At 35.3% G+C, this 15,726-nt stretch overlaps 1 protein-coding gene across 7 annotated transcripts in view; it reads left to right on the top strand.

Annotated features, from left to right (window-relative positions):
- Positions 1-15,726, top strand: part of TRRAP (transformation/transcription domain associated protein) — a 102,805-nt gene that overhangs the window by 78,684 nt on the left and 8,395 nt on the right. For all 7 annotated transcript variants that reach the window (XM_068909259.1, XM_068909257.1, XM_068909261.1 and 4 more), the window contains exons 62-67: positions 256-420; positions 2,876-2,966; positions 4,668-4,867; positions 5,634-5,895; positions 13,216-13,441; positions 14,018-14,235. In XM_068909259.1, the coding sequence (XP_068765360.1) occupies positions 256-420; positions 2,876-2,966; positions 4,668-4,867; positions 5,634-5,895; positions 13,216-13,441; positions 14,018-14,235 (1,162 nt within the window). The remainder of the gene's footprint in view (positions 1-255; positions 421-2,875; positions 2,967-4,667; positions 4,868-5,633; positions 5,896-13,215; positions 13,442-14,017; positions 14,236-15,726) is intronic.

Below are 15,726 nucleotides of genomic sequence, written 5' to 3'. Positions count from 1 at the left end.
CTTCTTGTTTCTTAGCTTTGCAGTACACTTGCACGTATTCTTAATATCCTTTAATATCCTTTCTAGGAGAAAGAAAAGGACATTGGCAAGGTATGATGAGTACAACTTCTTGTATCCAAGCAAGCTTTGATGCTTACAAGGATTCCAGATAAAACAGTATCATATTAATAAAATGTCAATGTTTTCTGCATAACCCAAATGACGCATTTTGAATTTGTTTAAGCCCTGAGATGTCCTCTTAAAACTGTCTTTTAGGTTCTTTGGCTCCTGAGCTTCGATGATGATAAGAACACATTAGCAGATGCAGTAGACAAGTACTGTATTGGCGTCCCGCCTATTCAGTGGCTGGCCTGGATTCCTCAGCTGCTGACGTGCTTGGTTGGCTCTGAGGGAAAGCTACTTCTCAACCTCATTAGTCAGGTAGGTACGGAAGATTGTTACTAGTTCTGTAGTGTCCATAATCTTTGTTTTAAAGGTGAGATATAAATATTTTTAAAAGCAAATTGAGACGATCTAAGTTTTAAAAATGCTATTATTTGTAACTGTTGCTGAGCGAACAAATGTATGTGTTAATTTCTCTCTATAAGCAGAATATTGTTACTTTCAAAGTGAGTGTTACTTGACGAGATTAAATCCAGTGAAACTATATGCCATATGGGCATGAAACTTATAGCTTCCCGCCTGAAATTTATTTATGGTATGTTGTGAACTTTATGGTATGCATATGCGTTTGGAAATGTAGAGTTAAATGCTTGTAATGTAGGAGTAGGGATAAAGAATTTTTTGCTCTTGTGACTAAACGGAGAAACTTGTTTTATTAGTGCTTTGGTTTTTATTAGACGTAATTTTAAAAAGAGTGTTCTGGCTGTCACCCTCAGGAAGCTTTACAGAGGCTCTGTTCATTTTCATGCTGAGTGTAGTACGTCAAGTGATTAGAAGAGTAAGGATAAGGTTTAGGGAGTTAGATGAAGAATCTGACTTCCTGGATTTGTGCCTCCAACCTGACAGATGAGCTTTGATTAATCTTGCTTTGGGATTTTAAGATTTTACTGCCTTCTCCTGTCTGCTCTGAAGCAGAGTCAGCGAAACAGAAAGTGTACCTGTATTTCAATATAAAGTTGCTATTTAGGACTTACCTAGACTGAGGGAAAATCTGTGACGTTTTTCTGTTGACATGTTTTTTAGATAGTTTTGTTACTGCTTAGTGTGAAAAGGGCTCAGCATTCATCTTTTGAGAGATACTACCTGTTTGCTGACTAGCTCAAGCTGTTTTTAGCATGCACAAACCCTGGAAGCCTTTTGATATGTTTGTTCACTCAGGTTAGCCTAAAACAATTGTGAAGTCCTATTAACATGCAGGTGAACATATGAAGCTGTCCTGTTAACACGCAGGTGAATATATGAAGTTCACCCAACAGCCTTTAACCTAGGTCTCTTCTGTCTACAGCGCTCCACTGTTCCCTGAAAACTGGTAAAGGAAAACTGTTGTTCGGAATTTCTGTCCCAGTATTATTCCTTCCTTTCTTCCACCCTAGATTTTTGAGATGTCCAGCTCCTTTCATACTTCTCCCTTACCCATACTCTTCAGAGCTCCAAAAAGAGAATGTGTATTCTCATAGAGAGAGAATATGCCCATATGTGCTTACACGAGCATTGATGCTTGTGTACATAAGCGTATATATATATGCGTGCGTATGTATATATATTTGGTCTCGCTCTGTAAAATCAAAGTGAAATTTTGAAGAGGCCATGCACTTAAGCAGCTTGACAAAGCAAAGTAATTAAAGCAAGACATCTAATTGATATAGCTTGGTGTTGTCTTGCAACGCCAGTGCGCTCAAATGTCTCCTGACAGCAGATAGAGAAAACCTATTCCAGTGAGTTATAGAGACTTCTTATTTGGTAAGCTCTTCTGTGTAAAATTTTCAGAAGTGAGTGCCTATTCAGAAGTCCTACTATAGTTAGAGCTTAGACTCATAAATACCACAGATAGTTTTGATAATCTTGCCTTTAATCTTTGGGTTCATAGAAGGAGTATACAATTAAAAGAAAAACAGATTTTGTGTGTGTTTTACTGATTTGAAACCATAGGTTTGCAGAAGTGGTAGAACCTGATTTTTATTTTTGATTGATGGCATGAACCATAAATATGTCATGTTAGCAATCTGTCATGAGTATCATATTACTGAGCAGTGAATTGCCATTACAAAATTTCTACTACTTACCATATGCATTTGGATGCAAGAACAATACATGATTTAATAAAATTGTGTCTAAAGAAGTCTCTTGTCATGTCATAAGATGGGCTCTTATCATCAGTAGTACTTAGATATATTGTTTCTTTCCTTTAATAGATACTGAGATTTGTAGATTTTAAAGGAGGTGGGTTTTCTTGTGTTTTTTTTTTTTTTTAAATAGAAGCTTTTGGTTAAATTGGTATCTGCTTACATTAAGTGCTGCAATTAGGTGGAGTATATTTACTCTCTAATGGGCCTTCTTATCATGTAGTATTGGGTGCTGGAATTGTGGCCTAATTGTGGTCATTATGTCTATTTTTCTTCTGTTATGCCTGTGAGTTAAGATCTTTGAGCTGGCCTGGATAGTCTAGCTTTATATTGTTTCCAGATTTATTAGGGAATATGATATGAAAGCCCTAATTAGGGGTGCGTTAACTGGGTGGAGAGAGTCACCATTTAATCCTCTTTGGGTTTCTGTTACTGAAATGGTCTTTAATTTCCTAGTTTTTCGTCAGCTGTTATTTAAAACAAGGAACTAATTATTACTGATGTGTGCTCATTTACAAGGAGAATCTACACCTATTGACTTGATTTTCATTAACAGAGAAAATAGCAAATGTATGTATATCTCCAAATAGGTGGGAAGAGTATACCCCCAAGCTGTCTACTTCCCTATCAGGACCCTTTATTTGACCTTGAAGATAGAACAACGAGAGCGCTACAAAAGTGGTGAGCTTGATAACAGTGAAATTGTTTGGGCTTCTTGGAGTTCCCGTTTTGTAACTTAGTCACTATTGTGTGTTCTACCAGACTTTACTGGGAAAATAGTCTTGATTAGGTTCATATGTTTTGTAGAGAATCTAAGGGAAAAATTTTTGATAAACTTTGTTTGGATTCTGTTTGTTTTTGTGAGGTTGAGTCTACAGATGGCTTCAGCTGTCTTGAAATTTCTTGAATAAAATATTTTCCAAGAAGAGTGCCATCTACTTCGGTCTCTTGTCACCTTAATTATTGAGAATCACACATTCTTTGCTGGATTTTTTCTTTAAAAATCCCTCTAGAGGTAGAAAATTTTTGGATTATAAATGTAGAAAAGAGTCGTTGTTTTCTAAGTAAGCTGTTCCTGTCCAATTTTGATTGGAAACATGAACCACGTTGTACTGTTTCCTTTTGAATGGGTCAAGCATCTAAAATAATTTAATCAAAGACTAGCTCATGTAGCTCAAGGGAGAGAAACTGCTTTCTGTGAAAAATCTGTGCTTTAACATCTCCAAAATTACTTCCTGTGGGGAACTTTCAAGTAAAATGAGCATCTAAGTTAACACAAAATAAAAGCAATTTCTGTTTTGGGCAAATGTATGGGAAGTGGTGAGAACACTGAGGGATTTGCACACCACTTTTTGGGGACTAAATCCTTTTTAGAATCACTATGTCAAACAATTCCACAAATTTACTTGTTCTTTGTCCCATATAATCTCTTAGGAATCCCAGGAAAGAGACTTGAAGAACTTTCCTTTCTATTCTTTATTAATTGTTACAAAGTGCATTGTTTAGTTAAGTGCCTGTTTCACTTGCCAATCAGTCCATTAAATTTCTGCATAAAAATTTAAATGGCACTGTTTAAAGAATGTCTTATTTTTCTTTGGGTGCTCCTTTAGAGGAGGAAGAGATGCTCACATACTGTAAGACTAAAGCAAGATATTTTCATTAAAAAGTGTTTTATTTTTGATTCCTTCACTACATTTGCATGCAGCCACAGAGTTGTTCTATGCCAAATTCTTCAGATTCAGGTCTACAGTAATAGCTGATAAAATATTTTTCTCTTGATTGTGCCACAAACTAGTGCTGTGTTGGTGGGCTAAAGGAGGTCTCTGGTGATTGAAATGTGATGGTGTGCGAAGCAGTGGGTCATAACCTGGTCAACCAAAACTCTGTATGTAATCACTGTATGATGTAGTTGTTGTGCAAGAGATCAGTTATACTGAAAGATACACTCTAAGACAATTTGCATGTTGTTGGCATCAGCACGTTCATCCTTTCAGTTACATGTGAGAACTCACCAAAAAAAGGGGAGGGGTGGCAAAATGAGCATAATGTAAGTAATTGAATCCTATATGAAAAGATGTCAATTACTTCAGGAGCTCAGTTCAGTAGTGTAAAAGCTAAAGCTACACCTTCTGTGTTTTTGAAGAGTGTTTATTTTGCTCTAACTTCAGGAAGTCTGTACCACTGAACACCATTTGGAGCAGAGTTTTCTTTCAAAAAAGCTAAATTTTCTGTGCTTCATTGGATAAGATATGATTAGCACTTAGAGTAAATATAAAGCAAATTCTTGGAACAGTTATTTTATTTCGTGCAGTCATGTATCAAGGTCATCAAAGTTTGTTTTTTTATTATTTTTCTTTTGTTTTTTTTCTTTTCACTTTCCAGATTCTGGGCAGCAACAGCCAAGTTCAGTTGGAAATCAGTCCCATTCTGCTTCAGATCCTGGGCCAATTAGAGCCACTGCACCAATGTGGCGGTGCAGCAGAATTATGCATATGCAGCGAGAATTGCATCCAACGCTTTTGTCTTCTCTGGAAGGCATTGTAGATCAGATGGTCTGGTTCAGAGAGAATTGGCATGAGGAGGTATTTGGCTTTGATATGAATTCATATGTATGTATTAGAGAGAAATATGTCACAGCTAACTTTCCTTAGAAATGTTTAATGTCTAATTTTTTTAGAAATGTTTAAATATTTAAACATTTAAAAAAAAAACTGTTTATTTTGATAGTAAACTGATGTATTCCTATAACTGGCAGTTCTTATTGGAGTTTTAAGGATCTTAATTATTTCTGGAAGCAATACAGAGGCTTCCCAAAATTATTAGTAAGTTAAACGTCTCTAATGTTAGATTTTCAGCTGTTGCTTGCATTAACCGAAAATTTTTGCTCTTACACTAAGTTTTGGAGATACTATTTTTCTTCTTGCTCTGGTAGTCTGTGACAGGTGGCGATTATTGTCCAAAGTTTGAATGCTATCAAAAAGCAGATGGACGTGGTACTCCATTTTTATTATTTGCCTCTCGTAGTGGTAGGCTGCTCTGATCTGTCTACTTAGCACAGACTTCATAGCACTTCTACCACGTTGTTTTCTAATTTTTCACAAAACACAAAATCTAAAACCTAGCTGCTATTAAGAGAGCAAGGCTTGCTTTATGATGAAGTATTTCTGCTGTTCAATTTGCTCATTTGCAGTGCTAATAAGAATTAGTGCTGTCATTCAGATTGACCCTCTGATCTAATTTAATAATACAGCTTTAAGTAAAAGTTTCTGAGGGGATGTTATTTTTGTATGTATATTTTTATATATTATACATATAGATGGATTTTTTTGTTTGTTTGTTTATCCCTAGGTTCTTAGACAACTGCAGCAGGGCTTGGCGAAGTGCTATTCCGTTGCCTTTGAGAAAAGTGGAGCAGTTTCGGATGCCAAAATCACTCCTCATACGCTCAATTTTGTCAAGAAGTTAGTCAGCACTTTTGGAGTAGGTCTTGAGAATGTGTCTAATGTGTCTACGATGTTTTCCAGCGCAGCCTCAGAGTCACTGGCAAGGAGAGCACAGGCGACAGCTCAAGATCCTGTGTTTCAGAAGTTAAAAGGACAATTTACAACAGGTAAATTTTTAAAAAGTATTCTTCAATTTTACATTTAATCTCCAAAGAAATTTCCACCTTCCCTCCACCCCCAAAGTTCACCTATGAAAGCATTCTGGAATATATTGTTTATTCCTTTCTTCTTCATTGGAGTAACCAGTGAAAAACAGACCACAATATAGAGAATGAGTTTAAACTTTAGTAGTATACTGTTTATTTATTACCCTAGCGGTAATCAAATTACCTATGTGTTTAAAGATAAATTAGAGTAGTTCACTATAATATTTCTGCAGTTTGCATAGAATTACCTGCTATAGATGAAGACAATAATGGTCTCCACTTTATGGTGGATGACAGAATTTAAATGAAATTTTCAGCCTGGAACTCAAACTAACAGTATTGTGTGAAGTCTTTCAAAACAGGCTGTTTGGGATGAGTAGTATTACTTTAGTGTTTTGGATAGCTCGATTAAAATATCTCATTACACAAATTCACGTAATTGTTAGGTGAATTGAATCAATAACTTTAATCAGCTCTAATAAAAAAGACAGTTTAGGAAAGTAGCTTGTTTGCTTCATTCAACTTCTGTTTATTAGTGGAGTTACATATTTGATGAATATCTGATGTTGATTTAATATAAGAAGAGCCTCTGTACAATACCATGTGTTTTTGGTATACTTGCTGAAAAATGTTAAGACCATGCAGCTATATATGACAGAAGCTGATATTTATTGGCATCAGTGTTGCGGATTGCCAGGGCTATGGGGTTTTGTACAAATTCCCATCTACACTAAATCAGTTTTTCCTTAAAGATGACTGTAAAATGAGATAAAAAAGAATAGTTACTTTTTTCTCAACAGAAGAATTCAAGCTACTTAGTTGTTCTTAACTGGAAAGATAGAATTTCAGTGAAGACCTGGGTTTTCGTCTTCTTCTGAATCTACTTTTCTTCTTACCCTCCTGGGAGTCTCACTTGGATGATCCTGGCAAGAGTTAAAACTCCCTCATCTTAGCTTTCACAGCTGTTGAAAAACATAACCTTTCCACATCAAGGTGATTCCTTTGCAAAAGTGAATCTTGCATTGAAAAGTTATTCTTTTTAGAATTCTAAGATAATTTTAAGTTAAGGTAGCCTTAAGTATTTGAGGTCAACAGAGCTACTGAGCATTCATGGAGTTTGACAAGTAAACTTTGTGTGTTTTTTGTTTGGTTTTTTGTTTGTTTTTTTTTTTCTGTCCGTCAAGCATTTTACTGATAACGTTGTGAAAATAGTGAACTGATGGGACTCTTGTGAAAGTAACTCAGTTACAGGTATGACCTACATATCCTGTGCATATTATGTATTGCATGATGCCCTTTGAGGCACCAGCAGTTGTATGACAGCGGCTAATGAAAGTCCTGGACCATATGATTAAATTTAATGGATGAAGGCTACTAGGGAAGGAGGTGGTAGTTGAAACGTTTTGTGTGCCTTTGACTGAAGTTTATAGGAAAACAAAATACATCTGGACTTATTTTTCATTTGTACTAATGATTTACATGTCTGTACATTGCAGTAACAGTCTGGGCACTTTTTCAGTGCTATGTATGTTGTTGATGTGCTGGGTTTCTGGTTGGTTTTGAGTTATTTTTTGGTCTGTCATGGTTTCTCTGCGGTTTTTTTCCCTTGAGATATGAGTGTTAGGGAGACCTAGGGTTTCATGAGTTGCAAAGTTAGCCTAATCTTTTATTTAGTCTTCCAACTCAAGTCTGCAAAATTTAGAATAAGGTTTCAAAACGTGTCTAGAGAACCATTTTTGAAAACTTAATTACAGCTCGATTCTAATTTTTAATTAAAAAAAAAAAAAAGCACTGATAGGTTTTTTTCAATTTCTACATGCTGTTGTGTTGTTATATACTTTTCTGCATATCTTTATAAATGGCATTTAAAATGTCCACGTTTGGTATCTAATCACAACACTTATAAAGGATTATGTGGATCAGCATAAAAAATAACAAAGAAAAATCATGTAAAGTCATTGCAAAGCGTTGCCTAGAAAACTTCAATATAATAATACATAATTATTCTCTGCCTCTTTCACTGAAGATTTCACATTTTATTTTTCAATTATGATGAAACATGAATGGCTACCAGATTAAAATAATTATTTTACTTAGTACTAGATTAGATTTTACTTTAATCTATTAAACTCAGTGTTTAATTCACAAATGAGGTGTGGGAAAACAGATGAAGTTAAGCTGATCATCTTCTTGTACAGTTTTATAATTCATTATGCAGAAAGTAAACAAGTTTTTGATTAATTTTACAATAACAGTAAAAAGTACATAACTAAAGAGAGCTGTAATTACCTTACTGAACATAACAAAGACTGTATTAACATTATGTAAAACAATTTGTAAATCATGCTCACTCTGCTCTTTTGTAACACTAGAACTTTCATGTTTGTTTGAGCTTCCGATTCTGAGTATCGGTTGTATTGGGATGATGGAGAGATAATTGCAGTGGTTGCCTTCTGTTGCAAGAGTATCCAAGCTGAGGAGCTGTATTGGAGTAAAATGTTTTCTTCAGTTTTGCAAGAGTATCCAAGCTGAGGAGCTGTATTGGAGTAAATTGTTTTCTTCAGTTATTTCCAGATTAATGTTGACAGCTATGTTTTGTAGACACTTTCAGCTATGTGTTGTTGCATAACCTCTTCCACCAACATCTGAGATGCATCTGGGTTCCTGCAAATTACAGAAAGGAAAGTTTGGAGCCATTAGGGACTGTCACACCATTACTTAGTTTCTAAATTCTTTGCAGCACACTTGACCACCAGAGCTTTGCTCAGTCAGCTTTTTCCATGCTAAAATTATGTATTTTAAAAACAAATTTTACTTTGAAAATAATGTTTTCTGGAACTTCAGATACATAGTTCTTTGTTCCTTCTCTCCTTTTCTGCTAAACCTTTGACATCAAAGAATAGGCAAATCCCTTTTAGAGAACTCACTCAGCAGTGAACGGAGGAAAAAAAATTGCCCCAGTTGTTCTTTTCTGGGCAGATGGTGGAGTTTAGAGTTTGGATCTGTGCTTTTTTCTAACCCTCTCTTTGCCCAAATTGAATTCTGGTGGATCCTTCCACAATATACCTTTGAAAGGGCAAGATAAGTCTCTGGGAAGTTTTGGCACCCAGCACAATGAATTCTTTTCTCTGAATAGCATCTTTGTAATCAGAAGGAAGTTAAATATCTTCTGGAAGATCTTGCCCCTCCTGGAAGTGGGGGGAGAGGGCAGGACAAAGAGCTGTTATTCATTTCCAACTTTTAAAAGGAACTTTTCTTCTCTCAAGCGAAAAGCATAGCATCACTAGGGTAGGTCTTTCTGTACTTCTGTTTTAATTTTTAGATAACAGGATGTCATCCAGAAAATCCAGATGAAGAGGTTGGAGTTAGTGTCATGATAATTGACCTTGGTCTGGTCTTTGTAGTCTTGGGTTTCTAAAACTGATTGATAAACCACAAGTTTTGCTTCATATTTCTCTGAACTATTTTCTTAATTGTCACAGAGATTTTTCTTATTTTTCTAGTGCTGTCTAACAGTTCCTTTGAGATTAAAAAGAACTTTGGGAAAGTACAGAGCAGGACATGTCTTGGAGAATGCTTAGTTCTTCTTTAGTAGCATGTGTACAAGGGATTTGAACTACTCTGCAGAATAAAATTAATGTACAGTGCTATGTGGCATCTTTCTTGATGGGTATCTTGGCTCTTTATTTGGAGATCCTTGGGTCCTGAGTTTTCTTAAGAGTAATCAGGCCATGTCTGTGGTCAGGATAATGTTTCAAATCTTGCAAATTAGCTATTGCTGATGCTAAAGAAGCATTAATCACTAATTACTTTGAACTGAATAGAACTATTTTCTGCCAATGCAGCAGAAGTTTCATTTCAAAAAAGTCTTAATTTGGTGTGTGTGGTGTTTTTTTTGTTTGTGTTTTTGTTTTATGTGTTCTTTTTTTTGTGGTGCTTCATGAGAAGTGATGTTACAGCATTTACTCAAAAAGATTTAGGCAAATACAGAAAAGCTATGCTTTTATCTAATTACTTAAAGAACCATCAAGAGATTTCTTCAGGTCAGACCTGCCTCACTGCCAGGAAGGTGGTGCTCCTTGTTTGTTCTTTCACTGAAAGCAGTGAGAACTTGAGGTTTCTAAATTGTATTCATGTGGTTGGATAGATTCAGGTAGTCATTTTTCAAGTGTTCAAGGCTTCGAATTAACGTGTTCATCTGAATACATATACCAGTCTAAAATCTGTCGCAGTACTGGGGACGGAGGAAGCAAGGTTCCTCGACTGAAATGCAGTCTGAAAAGTGTCATGGTCTTCTGTGAACATCGCCATTACAATGAGGAGATGAACTTCCTATTCTTTTTAGGTAAACAGTAAGGTGTTTTAGACCAACATGTCTTATCTTGCAAAGGTATTCTCTAGTTGGAAGTACTGAAAAACTGGATTTGTTTGAAACAAAACCATTATTTATCCATCTGCAAAGCAGAAGAGCTTTATACAACAGGGAATGTCTGGTACCACATTTTCTTTTCTTATAGCTGATTTTTATGTATGTATGTATTTATTTTTTCTCCTCACATGGACTCTTGTGTGACATGAACAGAAAGACTAATTGGACTCTCTGTTATACCCACCTGCCACTAGGAAATAAACAACAAGAAACATCCTAAAATAGGTATTTCAACAAACTGGAGGTATTCCCATGGTGAACTAAATGACTTTTTTGAAGAAATACATAATATTGATGCATACTTCTACTACTTTGGTGATTCACGTATTAGCACAAAAACTAGTTGCAATTTGGGGGTACTTCTATACACTTCAGGGAGTCAAGAGATAAATGATTCAATAATTTTGTCACTTTCATGAAGTGATTTACTCCCACTGCTCACTAGAGGGTAGGCTTGGGATTGTAATAAATGTTTTTACAGTGATATTGCAATAGATGCACTGCCTGTACCATGTAGAAAAAAAAAAGGAATACTGCTGGGTGATAATAATTTCTAACATCCATAATAAGGCACTACATTCTTCACTGAAGCCTTTTTTTTTTTTTCTTCACATAAAAGTAGAAAAATTTTTGTATGTTTTTTTTTTTGATCAGTCTTTGGTTGATAGACTTAAGATTTTCATTGAAAGCACTTGACATGTGAGTATTATGGATACTAGCACTGCTCTGAAACAAACAGTCAGAGAAGACGTTAGCTAATATGTTAAGTAACAGAATAGCAAAATAAAAGGAATCCTGCGTCACATTATTTTGTTTAGTAATAGCATGCTGAACATGCAAAATGGAGAAATCTAATAGAAAGAGAGGATGAACGAAGAGGTTTATGAATTCTTATGGCTAAAAGGACAAACGTATTTGTAGAAGTAAGTCTTGTGGATGATCATTTTTGTGTGGTTTTAGTTGTAGCTGAAAAAATCTTTTGTATCCAGTGATTGCTATGTGCATGTGCTTAGTTAATTGTTAGCACATTTGCAGATAGAAGTCATGGTATGTTTGTGTGGTTAAATCAATTTCACCTCCGAGTAGCACTCAGGATTGTTTTATTTTACTTTTGTCAGCTTAGGAAAATACTGTGTGTATGTAACATACTGAACAGTAGCTTCTTTAAGGTTCAAGCTCATCTCTGAGTTAATTTTCTATTGTATTGAACCATAATGAAGGCTGTGATTGTTCTGCTTTAGCTGTAAAACTTGGAAGTACTGAGTCAGTGTTCTCTATCTCCTCCTTGCTCTGGCTTTTTCACTTGTAACATGTTGAACTTAAAACAATTTGAGGCTGTTTTACAGAAATGTATTTTAAGAAATCAAGTCTGTTAGTTAACTTGCACAATTTTGGATGCTCTAGCTAATGAGGTTTATGCAGACAGCATTTTATCTTCTTGCAGATTGTATTTTATCTCTCACTGTTGTGGTACTGAAGTGCTGAACTATAATGTAATTTATGTGGCTTATTCATTTTTACTCTTTTGGGAAAGATCTGTGGAAAATTTAATCTATTTACTTGCTATGTTCTGAAACTGAGATGAAAGCAATGTTGAGAAGATTGCGTTGATGTTTGCCCAGGAAATGGTAGATGTTGCAGGGATTATTTTTACGGATTTACCTGCATGGTGTGGAAGACTGACCTCGAGAAAGTTCTTACCTCAGTGGCATGTATGCTAGAGTAGAGTGCCACGCTGGAATGCTGTTATGTCGCAAAGGAAAGAGCAGGCTGTTTGCATAATGTTGTCATTTTTGCTTAGGCTGTCATATCTGTTCTCCCTGCGGTGGCATGCAATTGTTATCTGAGCAAGAAAAGAAGAAAGAATATTCTTGCAGCTCAGAATAGAAGAAAAATAGTAACAGCAATTTTACTGCTTGTCCTGGAATTGCTCACAGATTGCACATTATATCCTCTGTTGAGGTTCTTTCATCTCTTAAAAGTAAAAAGCCTCTGCTGGATTTAAATAAATAAATCACGTTTAATGAAATGGGCAAAAAATTATAGTGCTAGACTGTAAAATAAGCTTACTTTTCTCTTTCACTGAATGATCTGATCTAATGCATTGGTTTATTACTGCATTCTTTCTATGCTGTCTGTCTAGTTGCACTACCTGGCAGTTAAATACAGTAATAGTATTCAGAATTTTCACAGCATGTTTTTCGAATGTTCTTGTGTGACTGTAAAGTAGGAAGCTCTTTGGAAAGTCCGTGAGTTACCAGTTAATAGAGAATATTTTAGAGCTGTGTACAGAAAAGGAGTGGCATATTCTGATAGATTTAAGTTGTATATAATTTTAGGATATCACTAAAAGATTTTTTAATAGAAATGAAATATCCAGCAGTCTGAATAATAAAGGTAGTACAGCTCTGTGTGTGTGTTTGGTTTGCACCATTGGATTGTATGATTTGCTCTCTTTTAGCACCTACAGTCCTAGCGTTATTGCTGTTGTATGATCCTACATCAATTATGCTCCAATTCTTCTTTTTTGATTCTTAATCTCTTCTGTATTTCTCTGAACCAGGTGCCTTTTCTTTGTGTCCAGGATTCATAGATAGATATGTTTCTATAACGGTGGTATGTTTGTTTGTTTGTTTAACTAAGCTGATGTTTGTAGTAGCTAGCTTTCCACTTTACCATAATATGCAAGACCAGTGTGATACTTTAAAAAATGTTAAATAACATATATTATGTGCTGTATGTGGGGCTCCTTAAAGTATTTTGCTTAAGGGCAAACTTGAAACGGCTGATAGTTAAATATCCCATATGTAATTTGAAATGCTAAGGATATATATATATTTTTTTTCTTTTAGACTTTGACTTCAGTGTACCAGGTTCTATGAAACTTCACAATCTTATCTCTAAACTGAAGAAGTGGATCAAAATTTTGGAGGCAAAAACTAAACAGCTTCCAAAATTCTTCCTCATAGAGGAAAAGTGCCGTTTTCTAAGTAATTTTTCAGCTCAAACTGCAGAAGTAGAGATACCTGGAGAATTCCTTATGCCAAAGCCAACACATTATTACATCAAGATAGCAAGGTAAACTATGATTGGGGAAAGGATAGTTGTAATTCTGAAAATGGGAGGAAATCAAAGCCTTCCCCATCTACGCTGTGCAAAAGTAGTTTTACTAAATATTTCATTGTATTTAAATTACATATCTAAACTTATATTTCATTGTGACGTTTTGGTGTAGTACCTTCAGTTTTTACTTAATTTTCTTTTCGTAATTTTACACTGTCTTACTAGGCAACTGTACTGTTTCTTAAATGAAGAGTATAGTTGAATTTAATTTATGCTGTAAATTGAGAGTATTTCCTTTATTGTAGCCAATAGAAAGACTGTTTCTCAGGATAACGATCAAGATCTTATGTAATGATTAATTTCACTCAAGAGCCATACTTTTTTTAAAAAAAAAAAAAAAAAAGAGAGAATGCATAGAGGAAAGGCTTTTTAACTACAAAATAGAAACCTTGGGTTATTTGGATAATAGAATTGTACATTGCAAATCAGTTACACTGCCTTATATATTTGTGCGTTTTTTTGTTTTTTAGTCCTAATTTAATGTCACAGGGGATCAGGTCAGGTGCTTTAATCCCTCTTTCTTCCTAACAGGTTTATGCCCAGAGTGGAGATAGTTCAGAAGCACAACACTGCAGCCAGAAGACTCTATATCCGAGGCCATAATGGAAAGATATACCCATATCTGGTAATGAATGATGCTTGCCTGACAGAGTCTCGTAGAGAAGAGCGGGTATTACAGCTCCTTCGCCTTCTGAACCCCTGTTTAGAGAAAAGGAAGGAAACCACAAAAAGACACTTATTTTTTACAGGTACTGCAAAGAGAGGTTTCATGCTATTTTAAAATATATGTTATACTCAACGATTATAATAGCTGAATTTGTTTGAAGGATACCAATCACTGATACTGAAATTTTTGATTCAGACGGTAAATTCACATGTTTAGATGACTGGGCTTTTCTGGCCATGTAGCTGCACTCTAAAGAAGGAGAGTGGATGTATGTGATCTAGCGTGTTTTTAGAAGAGGTTACAAACATCACTTACGGTATGAAGTTCAGTCATGAATGACAGTATGTAAGGCAGAGGCATGCCTATTGGATCTGTTGCTATAGAACTGGATACATAGACTTTAGAACAAACATTTAGACACAACTGGGCAGAACAAAACTGTTTTCCCCCAATATATGTATATTTAATTTCTTTTGCCTTATCCATATAACCCAGAAGAAAAATTTTTTTCAGTTCTTTAAATTTGATAGATGGTTTCTGAATTATCCAAGTGAGACACATCTGTGTAACTTTTAAGTAACCTTATATAGAAATCTGTAGTTATGTTTACTTTTGGGAATATGTACTGACTAGCTAGTTGTTGCTGAATAAAATCAATTCATAATCTAGATATTGGATGCAGGCCTTCTGTTGAAAGTACTTTTATGATCCTGTAAAAGGTTACTTGGTTTAAAGAGCACGTTTTGCCAACAGCACCACCTAGCAATGCTTGAACATAACAGAATTAACAGACATAGTGCTAGAGAGGCCTTATCGAGGAGGGGTATTGATGGTTCCAATATGTTTTTTTGTGTATAAATTGCCAAAATACTAATGTAATAAAAATGTCACGTTTTTAAACATTTCAAAACAGAAACGGTGAATTAACTGAACACACAGTCTTAATTCTTTCTCTTTGCCTGTGCATCTTGACCATTTCAGGTGTGGATTATAAGGAATCACTCATGAAATTAACTTGTGAGAAATACAGACAGTGTCAGTCTTCACGTGGCAACACACTTGGTCTGCCTGTGATTCAAATACTAATGTAAATAGAATGCCTTTGAACTCTTAATTCCTGACGTTTTCAAGATACTTAAGTTGTTGGCAAGTTCCAGCTTGCGGCTTATAACGTCATAGTAACATATAAATACTGTTCATTTCAGAAGGTCGATGAATCACTTATTAACTTTAAATAAATGAGTTTTGTACGTTGTGCTAGTCACTTCTAATAAGCCTTGGCTGGTGAGTGGGAAGTGTGTTATGGGTAAGGGAAGCGTTAAGTAAAGACGCTAAGACAAAGCTGCTGCTTTTCTGTTGATCTCATTAAAAAATGTACAGTTTTATCAGTCTCTCCTTTTTGTACTCGTAGTATCTTCTGACATATGAAGTTGCTGTCATAAGCTTAGGTGGCTAGGTGATGTAAGTTGTACTGAGAGCTGGAAATGCAAAATTGAGGTCTAATCTTAAGGACAAAAATATAAAAGGCAAAGTACTGGTTATTACAAAAAGCAAATATAGCATCTCCATATAC

This window comes from Struthio camelus, chromosome 15 (genome assembly GCF_040807025.1).
Source record: "Struthio camelus isolate bStrCam1 chromosome 15, bStrCam1.hap1, whole genome shotgun sequence".
Lineage (NCBI taxonomy): Eukaryota > Metazoa > Chordata > Aves > Struthioniformes > Struthionidae > Struthio > Struthio camelus.
Note: the sequence above shows the minus strand (reverse complement) of the source record. Positions and strands in the feature narration are given on the sequence as shown.